The 14943-nt window shown below is 35.0% G+C and overlaps 1 protein-coding gene across 1 annotated transcript in view; it reads right to left on the reverse strand.

The window, feature by feature from the left end:
* The window catches only part of EYS (eyes shut homolog), a 610207-nt gene that overhangs the window by 385846 nt on the left and 209418 nt on the right, over positions 1-14943 (reverse strand). Inside the window, exon 19 of the mRNA XM_041477332.1 lies at positions 7618-7817. Coding sequence (XP_041333266.1) covers positions 7618-7817 — 200 coding nt within the window. The remainder of the gene's footprint in view (positions 1-7617; positions 7818-14943) is intronic.

The following is a 14943-nucleotide window of genomic DNA, read 5'->3' on the forward strand; positions in this document are numbered from 1 at the left end:
CAAGGTCAATGGACAAGTTTAGAAGAAGCCTTTTTATACAGACAAGTTGAAATGGTAATACTTCTATTTTGGTCTTAAAATAAGGAGTAATATTTTCCATTTTTAAAATATTTCTCTAACAATTTTTATTGTAAAAAGTGAACATATAATCTAATTATTAAAAAATACCATCAAGGATTCTACAGTAAACTGCTGTCTTGTAGTCTGAGTTAGCAGACCTCATATGAAGCACAGCCTTTTTTTTTCAAAATTGAGGGCTGTCACTCAAGATACAAGGTAGTAAATTTCTTATGTTTGCAAAGTGCCAGAAGGTTTGATCTCTGCAAAACAGTAAATAAGGGATTTTAAACAACAACATATTAAACATTATATGACTTGTTAATATAATGTAACCAAGTACAATAATCTTATTTTTAAGTGATGTAAATTCTGATAGGTTTGTTGCTGCTTCTCTAAACAGTCACTATAAAATGCTCAATCAGTTAACTCTTAGCAGTATATTTGTCGTTTTTATATGTGATTAGAATATACATTTTGGAAAGAAAAAAAAAAGAATGCCACAAATATCACAAAGTTTTGAAGATCAACAGCAAAAATATCAATAGTGACATGTCTTTGAACTACTTGTGTAACATGCTTTAGTATTTCACATGGTATGCTGTATAAATAAACAGCATATTATATTGTAAAGTAGTTTGAAATTTTAAATCTTTTTCCAGGTCTTGGATTTTACTTAGGTATTCATGTTTTGGGTAAGTTTGAATTAAATATTCTCTGTGTATAACTAGAAAAAACCAAAATGTTCTCTTACAGGTACATTCCCACCTGCTCAGTCCCTTGTATAATGAGGATGTGAATGTGATTCCCACTAGCTATTTTTATTTGGCTTCCATATCATAAAACCACAAAACAACTTAGCTATAAAAACAAAGCCAAAATCCCAAACTAATACATACATAGGGTAGAGGCATCCTTTGTCTTTTGAGGCAATGAATTTTTAAAAGGTTTGCTTAAAAAATAGAATATAACAATTGGCAATAGTTATACAGATGTAAGATTTAAAATGGCTTTATTCTGGGACTGGGCAGATGGGTGATTTGTATTAGATTTGTGTTTTGCTTTTGGGTGTGTTTTTATTCCTACTAGATTTTAGTGCCTCATTTCCAGACACTGCTGTCTGCATATTTGTAGACAATGCTAATTCTCTAGCAGATTGCACTTTACTGTTGAATTTTAGGAGAATAAAACAAAAAGGAGAGTGGGTAATTTTAACCAGATTAAGAGCTACCATTGTAAATATCACTAGTAAAGGCTGAAGAAATATAGAGCATGCATTTATCAAAATAAATAAATATATATAGTCATGTTTTGGATATGTGTCTTAATGCCTTGCCTTTCTTCATGCTCCACTTTACAGCTTCTAGTAATTTTCTATATATCCCTTTCCTTATGTAATTGATAAATATATATAGTCATGTTTTGGATATGTGCCTTAATGCCTTGCCTTTCTTCATGCTCCACTTTACAGTTTCTAGTAATTTTCAATTTTCTATATTTCCCTTTCCTTATGTAATTAGCTACATATCACAGTGGGTATTCAAAATTGTTTGATATGTTTGAATATCAAAACATATAATCCACTTGAGTGACAGAATGATAATTTTCCTCTGCCTTTGCCCAGAAGCTCTAGGAGACAGGCATATTGTATACATTAAGCATCTTCAGATACATTATTCGTTAGGTTTACATACTTATTCCAAATTCTGTGATCTTGACCTTCTGGTTAAATTGCTAATACAGGCACAACCCCCTAAAACAGATCTGTTGCCTCATTATGACTACGGTAGATTCCATTACCCTTCATGCAACATCATACAAAAAGAACAACATATAAATTCAATATTCTTCTCAAAAATATTTCTAAAATAATTCTGAAAAATAATTCACTGAGAGAACTACTTAAAAAAAATTACATGTTAACCTTTTGATTACAGTTCTGTTTATAGTTCAAAGTGTATGGGCATGTTGATAGTTATTAAATGCAGTTTATTAAAGTAATTTTTTATACTAGCAGCTATCCAATGAAGACTATGATGGGCTTGCTCTTTTTTCCCTTATATTCTTGTCATGTAAGTACGAAAAATACAGGACATGATGTGCATTTTTATTATACTATTTCATTTGATAGAGTTACAATCAGTATTTTTCACATGAAGACACCATCATTTATCATTATAAAATGGATAAATAACTAGAAAATATGATTAACATAATTTTCTCATCTTATTAATCTGATGGTAAGAATGAGATTTTGGTTAAATAAAAAATTGTGATGTAATGAAAAATCATGTATACGCATATTTATATGCATTTTATATATAGATACATATACATAGATATAAAATAATGATACATACAGTAGTACAGACACACGTAGCATGCTAACTTTGTCTAACTATGTTCATGGAAATTACATTTGAGTGATCAGCCAGCTAATAATACTGAACACCTGTGCTCCCTTTCTTCAAAGCATCAGTGAAAAGTTAGTTGCTGTTGTTATGGGAGAATAGAGGAGAAAAAAAACCTTGCCATTGTATAAATCACAGAGTGGCCCACAGCCGGGATACAGTGTGTACTTCTTGTCTTGTTTTGTTAGCAAAGGAAAAATAGTTATTAAAAGGTCTTGAAAAAGGGCAACAAGGATGACTAAAAGTTTGTGATGGCTTCTGAAGGAGGAAGGACTGGGAAAACAAGAAATCTTTACCCTAGAAAGGAAGAGGCATAGAGCAATGCGGCAGTGGCCCACAAAAACAAGGAAAGCTTGGCTTGGAATCATCTTTTCATTCTCCTTTTCCACACTAGATATGGAAAAAAGCTGGCAACAGCAGTGGTTAAAATTTTTTAAATGGGAGATATTTTTCCATGCAACAGATGAGGCCTGTGGGTCTGTTTGCTGTACCATATTGGCACAGAACAGCTAATATGGACAGGAATCTGTGGAGGTTGCCTAGTCAAAGCCTCCTCCTCAGAGGAAAAGTTTATATATGTTCAAGGGAAAATGGTACAAGTAGAGACTCACTTACTTCTAATGAACAAATCAAAACAGGCTCAGAAAAACCCCATTTGAGAGAACATAAGAAAGTACTGGAGGACAAATAATACATGCATATTTCACTTTTTTTCCTGGCAATCCCTTTATGGCCACTTCTGGAAATAGCATACAGGGTTATATGCTTCTTTGATTGAATCCATACACACTTTCTTTTGTTTTCATGTAACCTAATGTATACACACAATGCAAACAATAAAATATTCATGCTTCACTAAGTGTAAAGAACTAGGCAGTCAATTATGAAATCAGCTAAATCCATCTTGTTATCTACATATAAATGGAGTGGCATCTGTTCTCATAGATGAAACAGTGTACTGCATATATATTCATAGCTCATACAAATGTGAGAACCTATTGTTTTACGACTTGTCAGTTTTAAGAGATGCTAATGGTCCAGTGAAGTTCCTTCTTCCATATTAAAAAATGACTTGCTTCTTACATTTATTTCAGTGTGCTGAGGAACTTAGATGCATAGCTCTGTGTAATGTATATTCTGCAATTTTGGTCAGATCTTGCAAGCTGTCTTTCACCATCTAAATGAAGTGAAGCTTTACAATTAGCAATCTTCCTGCAGAAGCAGCTTTTTCTGTTACCAAGCATAGAAGACCTGAGTAAGCCTCAAAACAAATACTTTACTATTAAGTCACTTTTTGAGTTGATGGGGGCACACAGCTGTGTAAATGTTTCCCATGTTAAGCCTTTTGAAAAACAGGAGAACTTTTTGTATATTTCCTGGAGGTACAGCTGACATGAACAATTCCAAAGAATAGCTCTATTTCCCTTGGGGTAAAAGACTGAATGTTCAGTACTGATAAATCACATTTCTGCTTAAAAATACTTAACAAATCCTAAACAAGTTTGATCCTGAAAAATAATTTTTTGATACATTTGCCTAGGTTGCCCTACATGACTGCACTTCTATGGTCCACCCCCACAACTGTTTACTTCATACTAGTAGTATATTGTTTATCCTATACAAGCTCTAAGACAAGCTGTTCTACATTACCATTTCTTATCTTATATGCTGTCTGCATACCACAGCCACAGAATAATACATCTTCCAGACTCCAGTTTTTTGCTCATACAGACTCTCCATGCTTGAATTGTTTTAATCCCTTCCCTAGATCCCTGCAGAGGTCCTTGCTAATTATGAGGACTGCTGCTCCTTGCTCAAACAGATCAAGAAAATTAGAACACAAAGGTAATTGAAACAAGATGCTCTAAAATCTAAACTCTGCTTCCTTATCAGTAGAATAAAAGAATAGATAGGTGTATATAACAATGAATGTTTAAAAATAATTGCACTTTATTTTGAGGAAATGTGGCATAATATATTCCTATTTTAGACTTTTGTAAGATCTCAAGAACTGAAGGAAGAAAAATTGGCATTTTTATCAGTAATTCTGTTGATCAAATATTCACATTTACCTGTCTTGAGTATAAAATAATCTTGTAAAGATGCTGCCAAAAAAGCTTCAGTTCTGAAAAAAATTATGTAGTCAAATATTATATAAAAAATTGATTTAAAAAGCACCAGTCCTCCTTTGTGAATCAAAAGATAGCATCAAACTTGTGGTGCTACACATCTCTTAGACCCACAAACAATAAGTACATTAAATTATAACTTAATAACAATAAATTATGAAAAAAAAAAGATTGAAAAAGACAGAATGACATCAAAAGTTTCCTCATTTTTCCCTTAAAAAAACCATGTTCACAAACCACACATGTTCTATAAAATGCTGAAAACGTACAATGAAGCTATAATATTCGAGAACATAATCTAAGGCAAGACCTGTCATAGGACTGCTGACATTATTTTCACCTGATCAGGCTGAAAGCAGTACGCAGATAATCCTTCCAAGACACTATGATTTCTGCACCTAATCAGCTGGAAGTACTTGAAATAAACATTTGAAAAATGCCAATGCAAGAATTAGAGGGGAAGGAAGAATGTTTTTTCTCATTATTATGCTTACATTTGGAAATCTCAAGTTAAATAAACTGAATGGTCTGGGACCCAAAGATGCGAAAGTGGAGATGAGCCAACAGTGGATTAAATACAATGAGAAATTTCAGAGTATTTTATGTGAACAATTTCTCTTCCCCAGAATACTTGTAACATTCCATGAAAAGGCTTTGGAATTCCTGTTACATATTCATTATATCAATCATATGAATATTGGACTGAATTGTCTTCTGAAAGGCCCCCTGAGCCCAATGTTATCTTTATTATTAATCTACTGATTCATATAGTGTTTATTGTTGTGGCAGCCACCACACACTTCTTTAATTGAGAAGACTGAAATACAAAGGAAGGTAGGTGGGCATCCTTTCAGATGGTAATCTGTTTCCTGAAGCACTGATTCAGTGGCAATCTGCCCAGGACAGAACTGAATTACAACTCCCAGCATCCCTCTCATTTCCAATGAGTTGTTTTATTTTTAAACCACGGGTTTGAAGACAGAAAGATATTTCAGATAACACACAATTCGAGGACTATCTCAAAGGGTATTTCTCATATTCATCTCACAAGAAGCCTGTAGCGTTGTTCATGTAATTGATTTACGCATAATTCAAGGAAAGTTGAAGTGTTCATTGTACTACTGAGTAAAATGTCACATACATCATCGGTGAAGCTGGCAGTGGTGCTCACAGTTAAGGCAGCCTAACACTTGCCCATTACTGGACCATTTTCACTACTTCCTATTTTTTGGTCTAACAGCCACAAAATTGAAATATCACAAGACATATCCCCAAAAAAAGAAGACTCTAAGCAATACTGGATTAAAATCCTTTTGCTGACCATTCCACAATGTTTGTGTTGTTTTGCTAGAATAAGAGATATTTCTCCATTTTTTTTTCTTCTCAATTCCACTTTTCTATCCTCCATATAACTCCTATCCTCCAGTTTGTACATGAGCATTGTTCAGACTGCTTAAAACATGAGAATGGAAGGGTACACAAGGAGTAGGGTTCACATTGTAACATTCACAGCTCAGTAGCCAACCTGACTTTATGATCTTTTTATGTTTCTTACTTCTATTTGTAGATGTTACTTGGAACTGTAGCACCTGCTGAATGATAAGAAAGGGAATTATGTCTGTTTTCCAAAACATATCAATATAGGAGAGGAAATCAGCTGAAAAAAGTCCTTTCCCTGGACCCCATCAGAGATCAAATGTACTTCTATTTGCACAGTCACAACCGTATCTTACATCAACCTACCTTACATTATAATATCTTATGCACTCATGAAAACCTTTGTAATCTTGGCAACACTAAAAATTCTGATTATATTTCCTTTCAAGTTTCCTGAATCTGCTTCCGTGAAGTCCTCCTGATGGTCAATGCTGGGCTCAGAAGCAAGTGCAAGGAAAATATCCTTACAATGTTTCGTGTAAAATCCCAAGCAGAAGAGACAAAAAATATAAGCGATTAAATTTAATTCAGAGGATTCATCCATGAAAAATGAAAAGGTGCTGCAGTACTTAAGCTTGAAAAAAGGGGTCTAGAATGAATATGAGCTGGGAAAGAAGAAACAGGAGAATGCACAGTATTGAATTTTCAAACTGGTCATCAAAAAATAATGAGCGAAACAGGATATGAGACATCTGAGTCACAACCGAAGTCATTGTGCAGGTAGTAGCCCACTGCAGAATCAAGAGTGTGAATTACTTTAGCATGTATTGAAAGGTCTAAGCTAAACCATAATATTTTTTGAGTTGTCATGATATAAACATTATTTAATATCTTCATCAGTGACATAGATAGTGAGATTAAGGGCATGCTCAGCCAGTTTGCGTTTGACACCAAGCTGAGTGCTGCAGTACCTTACTCCTCACTGGAGTAAGGTACCCAGAGGGACCTTGAACATATGATTTTATAGGGGAAGATATTTATGTTTCTCTCTTAAGAATGTTTATAAAATAAGTTCTTAGTATTTAATATTTCTACAAATGTAGCAATCAAAAAGGGACTTAGATATTAAGATTTTTCATAATTATGTTAACAGTCTATAAAGTAGCCTAATTTTAAAACTATATTACAAGTATATAAGATATAAAATTACATGCATTTAGGCAGAAGTCTAACAGCTGGAGAATAATGATGATGGATCTTAGGATGTTGTTTTGGTTATGTCTGTGCATACATAGCATGTAAATTACCTGTCATCTAAATTTGATTGCAAGTTCACTTTCGGTTTGAGTATGAAACACATGAGTACATACATAACAATAAAATAATAATTTTAAATATTTTAATGTCACTTTATGTTAGACATTTCCACACATGATTCTGAGAAGCACTAGAAGATAACTTTTCAGATATCAGAGTCTGATGTTAAACAATGAGTCATTTAAGATAACAATATTTTTGACCACAAGATTGCACACCAAATCCATTTGATTTCATATAGTGCACAGGGTATCCGTACTGCCCTGAAATATTAACAAATCAATGTGTATTAATTTAAGCGATTATATGACGGTATTCATACTAACCTGCAATGAAACATTCTTCCAGGTCCATCAACACATACACCTCCATTGTAACAAAGAACTGAGTTCATTGTGGACTCACTGCAAATGTCAACATCAACTTCACAAAACCTGCCAGTGTAGCCACTCAGGCAAACACAAACAAATGCGTTGATGGCATCCTGGCAAGAACCTCCATTAATGCAGGGAGCAGATTCACATTCCTGAGAAGAGAAATAATAATAGATTGATTACACACCTTTAAAACACATTAGTTACTTATTCAGCTCAACAAGTGCAAGAGACTGAATCTGGAGATTAGAAAAAGTATTGGACTTTTTTACTGTCTGATAAACAGAAGTCTCTAATTTGATGCAATCTTTTGTTTATATAGAGATCTTTTGATTACAGCTCACACTCACTATACTTGTTCTTATTCATTAATGTTGCAGAGATGCAAATATAGCTTTATATAAGCAGTCTTACAACCAAAAGTTTTCAATCCCAATCATGATTAATTTTTAAAGCATGTTTTTGAGCCACAGTCTTAAAATTATGTATTAGAATTTTTTACATTAGGGAGTACTGCTGTAAAAGTCACACATTAGTAATGCAATTATGGACAGAATAAAGAATTACTTATATAAATGAATGCACACAGGCCTTTTTATCAGTATTTCCTGATAAATGTTTTATCACTATCAATTAATGCCTAATATTGCAAATAGAAACATGTTTATGTGTTCACATAATAACAATTTCCTCTGATAAGGTTAATGTAAAAATCATCAAATTCAATCCACATGAATTAGCAGCAAGTTAATATTTCTCCAGAATTACAGGATAGTTTAGTTAGTGCAATAGACAGTGCAAGAAATACATGCTTGCCCTTGATCACAGAAACCTAGTTTTCACCTGTATCCCAAAGGAGTTGTATTTTGCAGCTGCAACCCAAATAGTCTGGCTAAATCCAGTATTTTAAATTTATTTTCACACTCCCATAACTTTAGAAGGTTTAATTCTTTAAGGATATCCAAGGGCACTCACATTTCCTCCAGGTAATACAGTAGCTTTGACAGAATATAAATGCAGCTATCCATGGGGAATTTTGAGAAAACAACTTATTTTCCTATAAGCTCTCCAGCGGGGTGTATATAGGATGATTTATTAGTGAGCATTACATAAGCTAATTGAATTATATATCCCACAGGAAGATGGAGATAGCCCTACAAACTGCCAAAATTTCCGTGTCTAGGTTCTAGAAGTAATCTTTTGCTATATTAATTACTTTTTTTTTTTTATTTTTGGCAGACAGTAGTGTTCTTTTTTTGTTTTAAAAAATTCTCAATTCTCAGTTCCAACTCTCTGACTTTTCTCCATTCCATTAACTTGTCCAGTCTTCTTAATTTGTACTCACTTGTATTCCACACTACAAACCCAAAATTTATTTTTTCTCATTAGCAGAATAAATTAAATCTACACTAATTACTGGATCAAATTTTTAATTAATTATGATTCAAAAGTTAAAGTCCAAAAAATACTGAAATCATCAAAGTAACTAAGGATAAATTCAAAGCTCAGACTAAAGTTCACAGCTTTATCTGAATTGTACCAAGTTTCAAGTTGCACCAAGTTTCGAGCAACACAAAACCTTTTTATTTTCTTCTGTGAAATGTAATATTCTTTTAAGATTTTACAGTAAGATAAATGTCAGACAGTTTGTAGGAAAGAAACCACTCCCATCACTTTCCAGTACATTCTGTTTGTCATTAGACTTGAAAAAAACCAGAGCACACTACTACCAGAGAAGTGCTAGTCTGTACTGCTCTTAACTCATGCAAGAAAATTGTGTCAGTGTAAAGACAGAACTATGTTAAAAATGCCACAAATAACTTTATCCCAAAGTTGATGAGCTACCACACTACCACCGAATACTGTAGTTTTTAGTCTAAAGAACAAGGACATGAGATGACAAACTGAAGTTGCAAGACAACTTGTTACCAAGTTTTGCCTGTCTTAGATCCCACCAGAGACTGATTTTACAACATGACACTAGGGAATAGCTGGCTCTGCAGAAAATTCTCAGCTACCCTGGATTATCTCAAGACAAGTTCATTGAAACACTAATGCTATTTTCATTTTGTCTTCCTTTATATAATAGGAGATTGAATCTTAACTATGACCCCTAACCAGAGAGCTGCCAAGTCAGAGCAACAATAGGGACTCACAGTCCTAGAAACATTGCCTCTCTTCTTCAGTACAGTAGGAGAAAAATACTTTCTTGGTCACATCAGCTGCCCAGTTCCCAACCTAATAATATATAATTTTAACCTTTTCTTGCTTAGAAGTGATCAGACAAGGAAAATTGCCTCTGATAACTAAGAAAAATGAAAACTACAAGAATAACATTCACAAAAATGGGTCATTTTAGCTTTTCCAAAACACAAATTTTTTGCTATATAGGAGTGCCACAATTACCGACTTATTTATACTTAAATTTGTAGCTTCTTATTTTCATGGGGTCTTTTAAATCTTTACTAAATCTGGAACATTAATTTGAGCAGGAATTTAAAAATGCATACTTTTTAAGCTTCAGAGACAAAATCTTGATCTGACAGCAAACCTCTTAAGAATTTGTGCAACTTCTACCAATAATTTGCTAGCAATAAATGTTTAGGAACAAAAAAAAAATAAAGAACCAAAGCCACACACACAAAAAAAACACCCAAAACCCAAAAATCCAACCAGCCAAAAATAAACCAACCACAAAGAAAATAATACCAAAATTAAACTCCTTCCAAAAGGCACAAAATTACTTTCAGCTCTGAGTTGGACTTCTCAGCAGAATTATTCCATTTAGAAAGCAGAGAACATGCTGAGACCTCCAAGGCCCACTGAGCAGTCATAACACTGAGAGGTCATAGGGCAATAACAGCTTGTTTTCTTCCTCAGGATATTCTGCAAATGTCCAGCACTCCTTTTAAGTACTATTCTCTCATATTTCTTCATTTTTTTGACTCCCTACTTTCATTTTTTGTTTCCTCTGAGAGCGCTGTAAGTCTCGTTGTATGACTGGGCGCCTTTGGTTTGCCCAGCTGTGACCGCTGTGGCCATGGCAGCATTGCCATGGTGCATGTGTGCATGTGCCAGACTCTCCAAATTCACACCCACCCGGCCTCACCGCCCTGCTGTGCTCTGGCCCAAGCAGCAATACACTGCTGCAGGCCTGGCAGATGGCTTCTTCCGACACAAGAGATTGAGATAACTCAGGTTAAAAGAGCTGTTAAAATAGCTTCATGTGGCAAAGTTTTGCTTGCAGGGTTGGGAGGTGGGGGCACTCTGTGAGGGGAGGCCAGGGCTGCCCAGCCAGACACAGCCGGTTCCAGCTGGATCCAGCTGCCCACTGCAGGCTGCGGCTGGGCCCACAGCCAGAGCAGAAGCAATGTGCTTAGGAAGTGTACAAAAACATGAGGAAAAGCATCGGAGACAGGAGTGAGGAAGAAGTGTGAAAAAAACCCTTGCAGCTTGAAAGGTCAGAGAAGAAGGAGGGGGAGGCAGTGTCCACCAGGGATCCCTTGGCAGATCCTCAAGAAGACCATTGTGAGGCAGGTTGGCCCCTTCTAGCCCACAAAGGACCACACTGCCACATGTGCCACCATCACACCACAGCAGATAGATGTGCCCTGAAGGAGTTTGCAGACTGTGGGAGAGCCCATGACCATGCTCTGGGCAGAAGCTGCAGCCCCTGGAGAGGAGACTCTTCAGGAAAATGTTTTCTGGCAGGTTGGAAGGAAAGCCTTTTAGTTTTTCATTAACAGTAATTTCAATTATTCTTTCCCAGGCTGAGACTGTTTTTCTTGTGACAATAATCAGAGATCATGACTGATCTCCCAGTCCTTATCTTGACCCACATGCTTCTCTTCTTATTTCCTCCCTCTCTCCTGATAAGGAGGAGGAGTGCAGGAGTGGCTGCGCAGTGTGGATGTGTGGCCAAAGAGAACTCACTACACCTGGGTATTCATAGGTTGTAAAACTTTTTTTTTCTGTCCTATCAGAGCAAGTAACCTGTCCAAATGGAGCTGTGATGCCTAGCTTTCCTGTGGCCATCATTGCCCTTTTTCTTTTTCCCTTTCTGTTTTCTTTGTTCCATTCAAGGGCAGCTTCAGTCAAACCAGGGCTACAGCCATACACAGACAAGGAAACCAGGACAGAAAACTTCTCCTAAGGGCCTATCTTCTCATCTTCTTGCTCTGAAGAGGTTTGTTGCTTACACTGTCACCAAAATACCCCAAAATGCTCCACCCTTACTGACTTCAGTTGAAGTGCTCTGCTTATTCCCAGCCTTCCTCACATGCATAAGGGATGCCCAATACTCACACTTTACAGCATGCCAGTGCTCCCCTTCACAGCTCACCTTTCAAAACATGTGTGGCATTCATAAGCTCCAATGCAAAGAAAATAATTTATTAAAATAAATTAAAATTATGCAATTGTAATTATTTGTATAGAAGTTCCAGAATTCTTGACAGTTCTATGCATGTTCTCATGTTTACATAATCAACAAAAAAACTGAGATAATGGCAATGCACACAATTGTTCACAAGAGCTATTATAAATCGAGCATTTAACTCCCAGAGATAGTACAAAAATAACCACTGGGATTCCCCAAATCCAGATATATCCAGTAAGAGATAAGGTTCAACTTGACCACTGAGGATCAGTTTCTGCTAAATGTTGATCTTCCACCTCATTATGTTTTAAGATAAAGGCTTGAGGAATCTCTAAAACATATGCTTCAGGCAAATAAAAGTTAAATACAAGTATTAATTTCCATGGAGATGTAAGTGAATGGAAAAAATACATACTTCTAACAGGAGAACAGAATGGTGATTTTCTGGATTTAGTTTTACTAAACTATGTTTACAGTAAATATAAGTACTTATTGATTTTTCTAGCATAGCAAGGCAATTTAAAAATCAAGGCAAAAAAAGTGAAAGAATATTGAGATTTCTAGTAATGCAGCTCATTTAAAGGTAGATTATATTAAGAATTCTTTGTTCAAACAATGCCATACAAGATCCACTACATTTATTAGAGTGCAATAATTTATTATTTCTTCTCTGTATTTCCTGTTCTCTGGATGTCATGGTGTTGTAAATCTTGTTTGTACTAGGAAGAAAATGACTGTCCCTTAAGAGAGTCCACCTTGGCATGGCACAGTTCACTGGTTCTTCTGGCAGGGAATTGTTCTGAAATCTGGACTCCTAACAAGTGACCTAGAAAGGCACTTTGCTCAAGGCATACTACTTCCATATCCAAATCTGTGGGTCCATACTGACATCTGTCTTTGAAAGTGAGGTTATTCTAAGAAAGCCCAACTTTCTACATATGTCATTATATTATCTTCAAATTCACAGTCCATAGCTTGAAACAGGCTCTAAGGGAACACATTTTGGCACACTAATAAAAATAGTGAAAATCTATTCTTTTTCAAAATAATGTGTCTGTTCAACACTGTTTCTTAAAAAATAATCTGGAGGTGCATTTTGGAAGTTAGGATTTTTATTTTTTTTTTTATTTTCCAGCAGAAAGGACTGTTTTCCAATAGTCTGCCTTGGAAATGCTGATTAGAAATACAAAATTATTTCTAACTAATCTTTAAAATCTATTTATATAAAAGAGATTCAATGCAAAAAAAAATTGCAAATGTAGACTGATTTATATTTAAGTGAAGTTTTGCTTTGTACCAAAAATAATTATAAAGTGAAATAATTCTTAAGGGAACTCATTCAAATCCACTATGGTGATTGCAGGGGGAGGTAAGGGGAGAAAAGAAATGGATAAGAAAGGAATTTAAAGATAATATTGCACCACAAGAGAAAGATGTTTTCAAGAAGCATGCTTCCATTCACTTAATGATAGGACAACACTATTCTCAGGTCAAAACTGAAGGCTTTTTAATAAGCAAGAGCCATGTGGCTAAGAGTTTGGAATGAAATAAAAAAATAAAGCATGCAGAAAGTAAAAAAGGCTGTAAATAGGTGCTTTAGAAGCTAATTAATGTTTTAAATCAAAGCTTTTTACATACAAAATATAATATGCATATGGTCTTAATTAATGCTGAATCCAGATTTTGAGAAAATCACCTAATTTTACAGTGTATATACTTTGGGTTAAATGTCAATAGTATTGATGCCATGTAAAAGTATGAGATTTATACTGAGACATGTAGATGACTGGTCCAGATATATTACTATTTGATGTTTGACAAAACTATGAATAAAATGCATTTTTTTAATGGGTAAAATTATTACACTATTTTTTGCAGTTAATATAATCATGTATTAATTTTGTTTGAGAATATACTTCCCAAAACTTTTTCTTTTCTTAGGTTGAATATATATACAACATCTTGAGGACTGAACAGGGAAAACTTGGGTCCACCTTTCAAAATGTTGGCTTTATCCAAAATAATTCAAAAGGTGTTCAAAATGATAAGAATGTTTTGCCTTGAAATTTTGTGTTATGAGCACAAGGAAAAGAGAAAAAATAATAAAAATAAATTTAATTTTAAGAAAATAATAGAAAGCAGGGTCATACTGGATCAGACCTGTGCTCCATCTGCCCCAGTATTCTGTCTACAGTGGTGATGGAGGGAAAGCCACTTTAGCAAAATCTATGTCCCATGCATCCTCCCTTCAGCAAGCTGCACTGTCTGATCAGACACGAAAAACTGTATTTCCCTGATCGATTCATTTATCATTCATTTATGAACCTGGTGTCTGTGACATGCCTAATTTTTCTTCACCTACTAGGAGATGACCTGACTCCCTAGCCTTTGAGGCTGGGGCAGGAAGTTCTAGGTGTTCTCTGCTTCCTCTGAAACAAAGTAGTTTGGTTTCTTCCAGATATTTCTCTGTTTATTTTTATCATGTCCCCCCCAAGTGTCTCTTCCTCACTACAAAATCTGTGGAAGTGATTTTCCATTTATCTTCTTCTGCAGCAGTTTTCAAAATCTTAATTACATTTCCTTCCAATTTCCCCTCTTTACAGTGAACAATTTGAGGCCTTTAAATATCTCCTTATATACAGGCTAGGCAATTCACATAATATTTGTTACTCTCCATAGCTTCTCTAACTCCCTTTAAGGTTCAAAGTCCAAAACTGTGCACAGTAACCAATGTGGGAGCCAACCTCAGTTTTATGTAGAAGGGAAATCATGTCCTCTCTCTTGTTCCTCATACTTTTCCTGATCATGACCAGCAAGACTTGTTATGCTTTGCTGTGACTGTAGATTGAGACAATGACTTCAGAGAGCTGTAAATAATTGTTCCAAATCTTCTTTCCAGA

Source organism: Pyrgilauda ruficollis, unplaced genomic scaffold (assembly GCF_017590135.1).
Source record: "Pyrgilauda ruficollis isolate IOZ18807 unplaced genomic scaffold, ASM1759013v1 scaffold40, whole genome shotgun sequence".
In the NCBI taxonomy this organism is placed as follows: domain Eukaryota; kingdom Metazoa; phylum Chordata; class Aves; order Passeriformes; family Passeridae; genus Pyrgilauda; species Pyrgilauda ruficollis.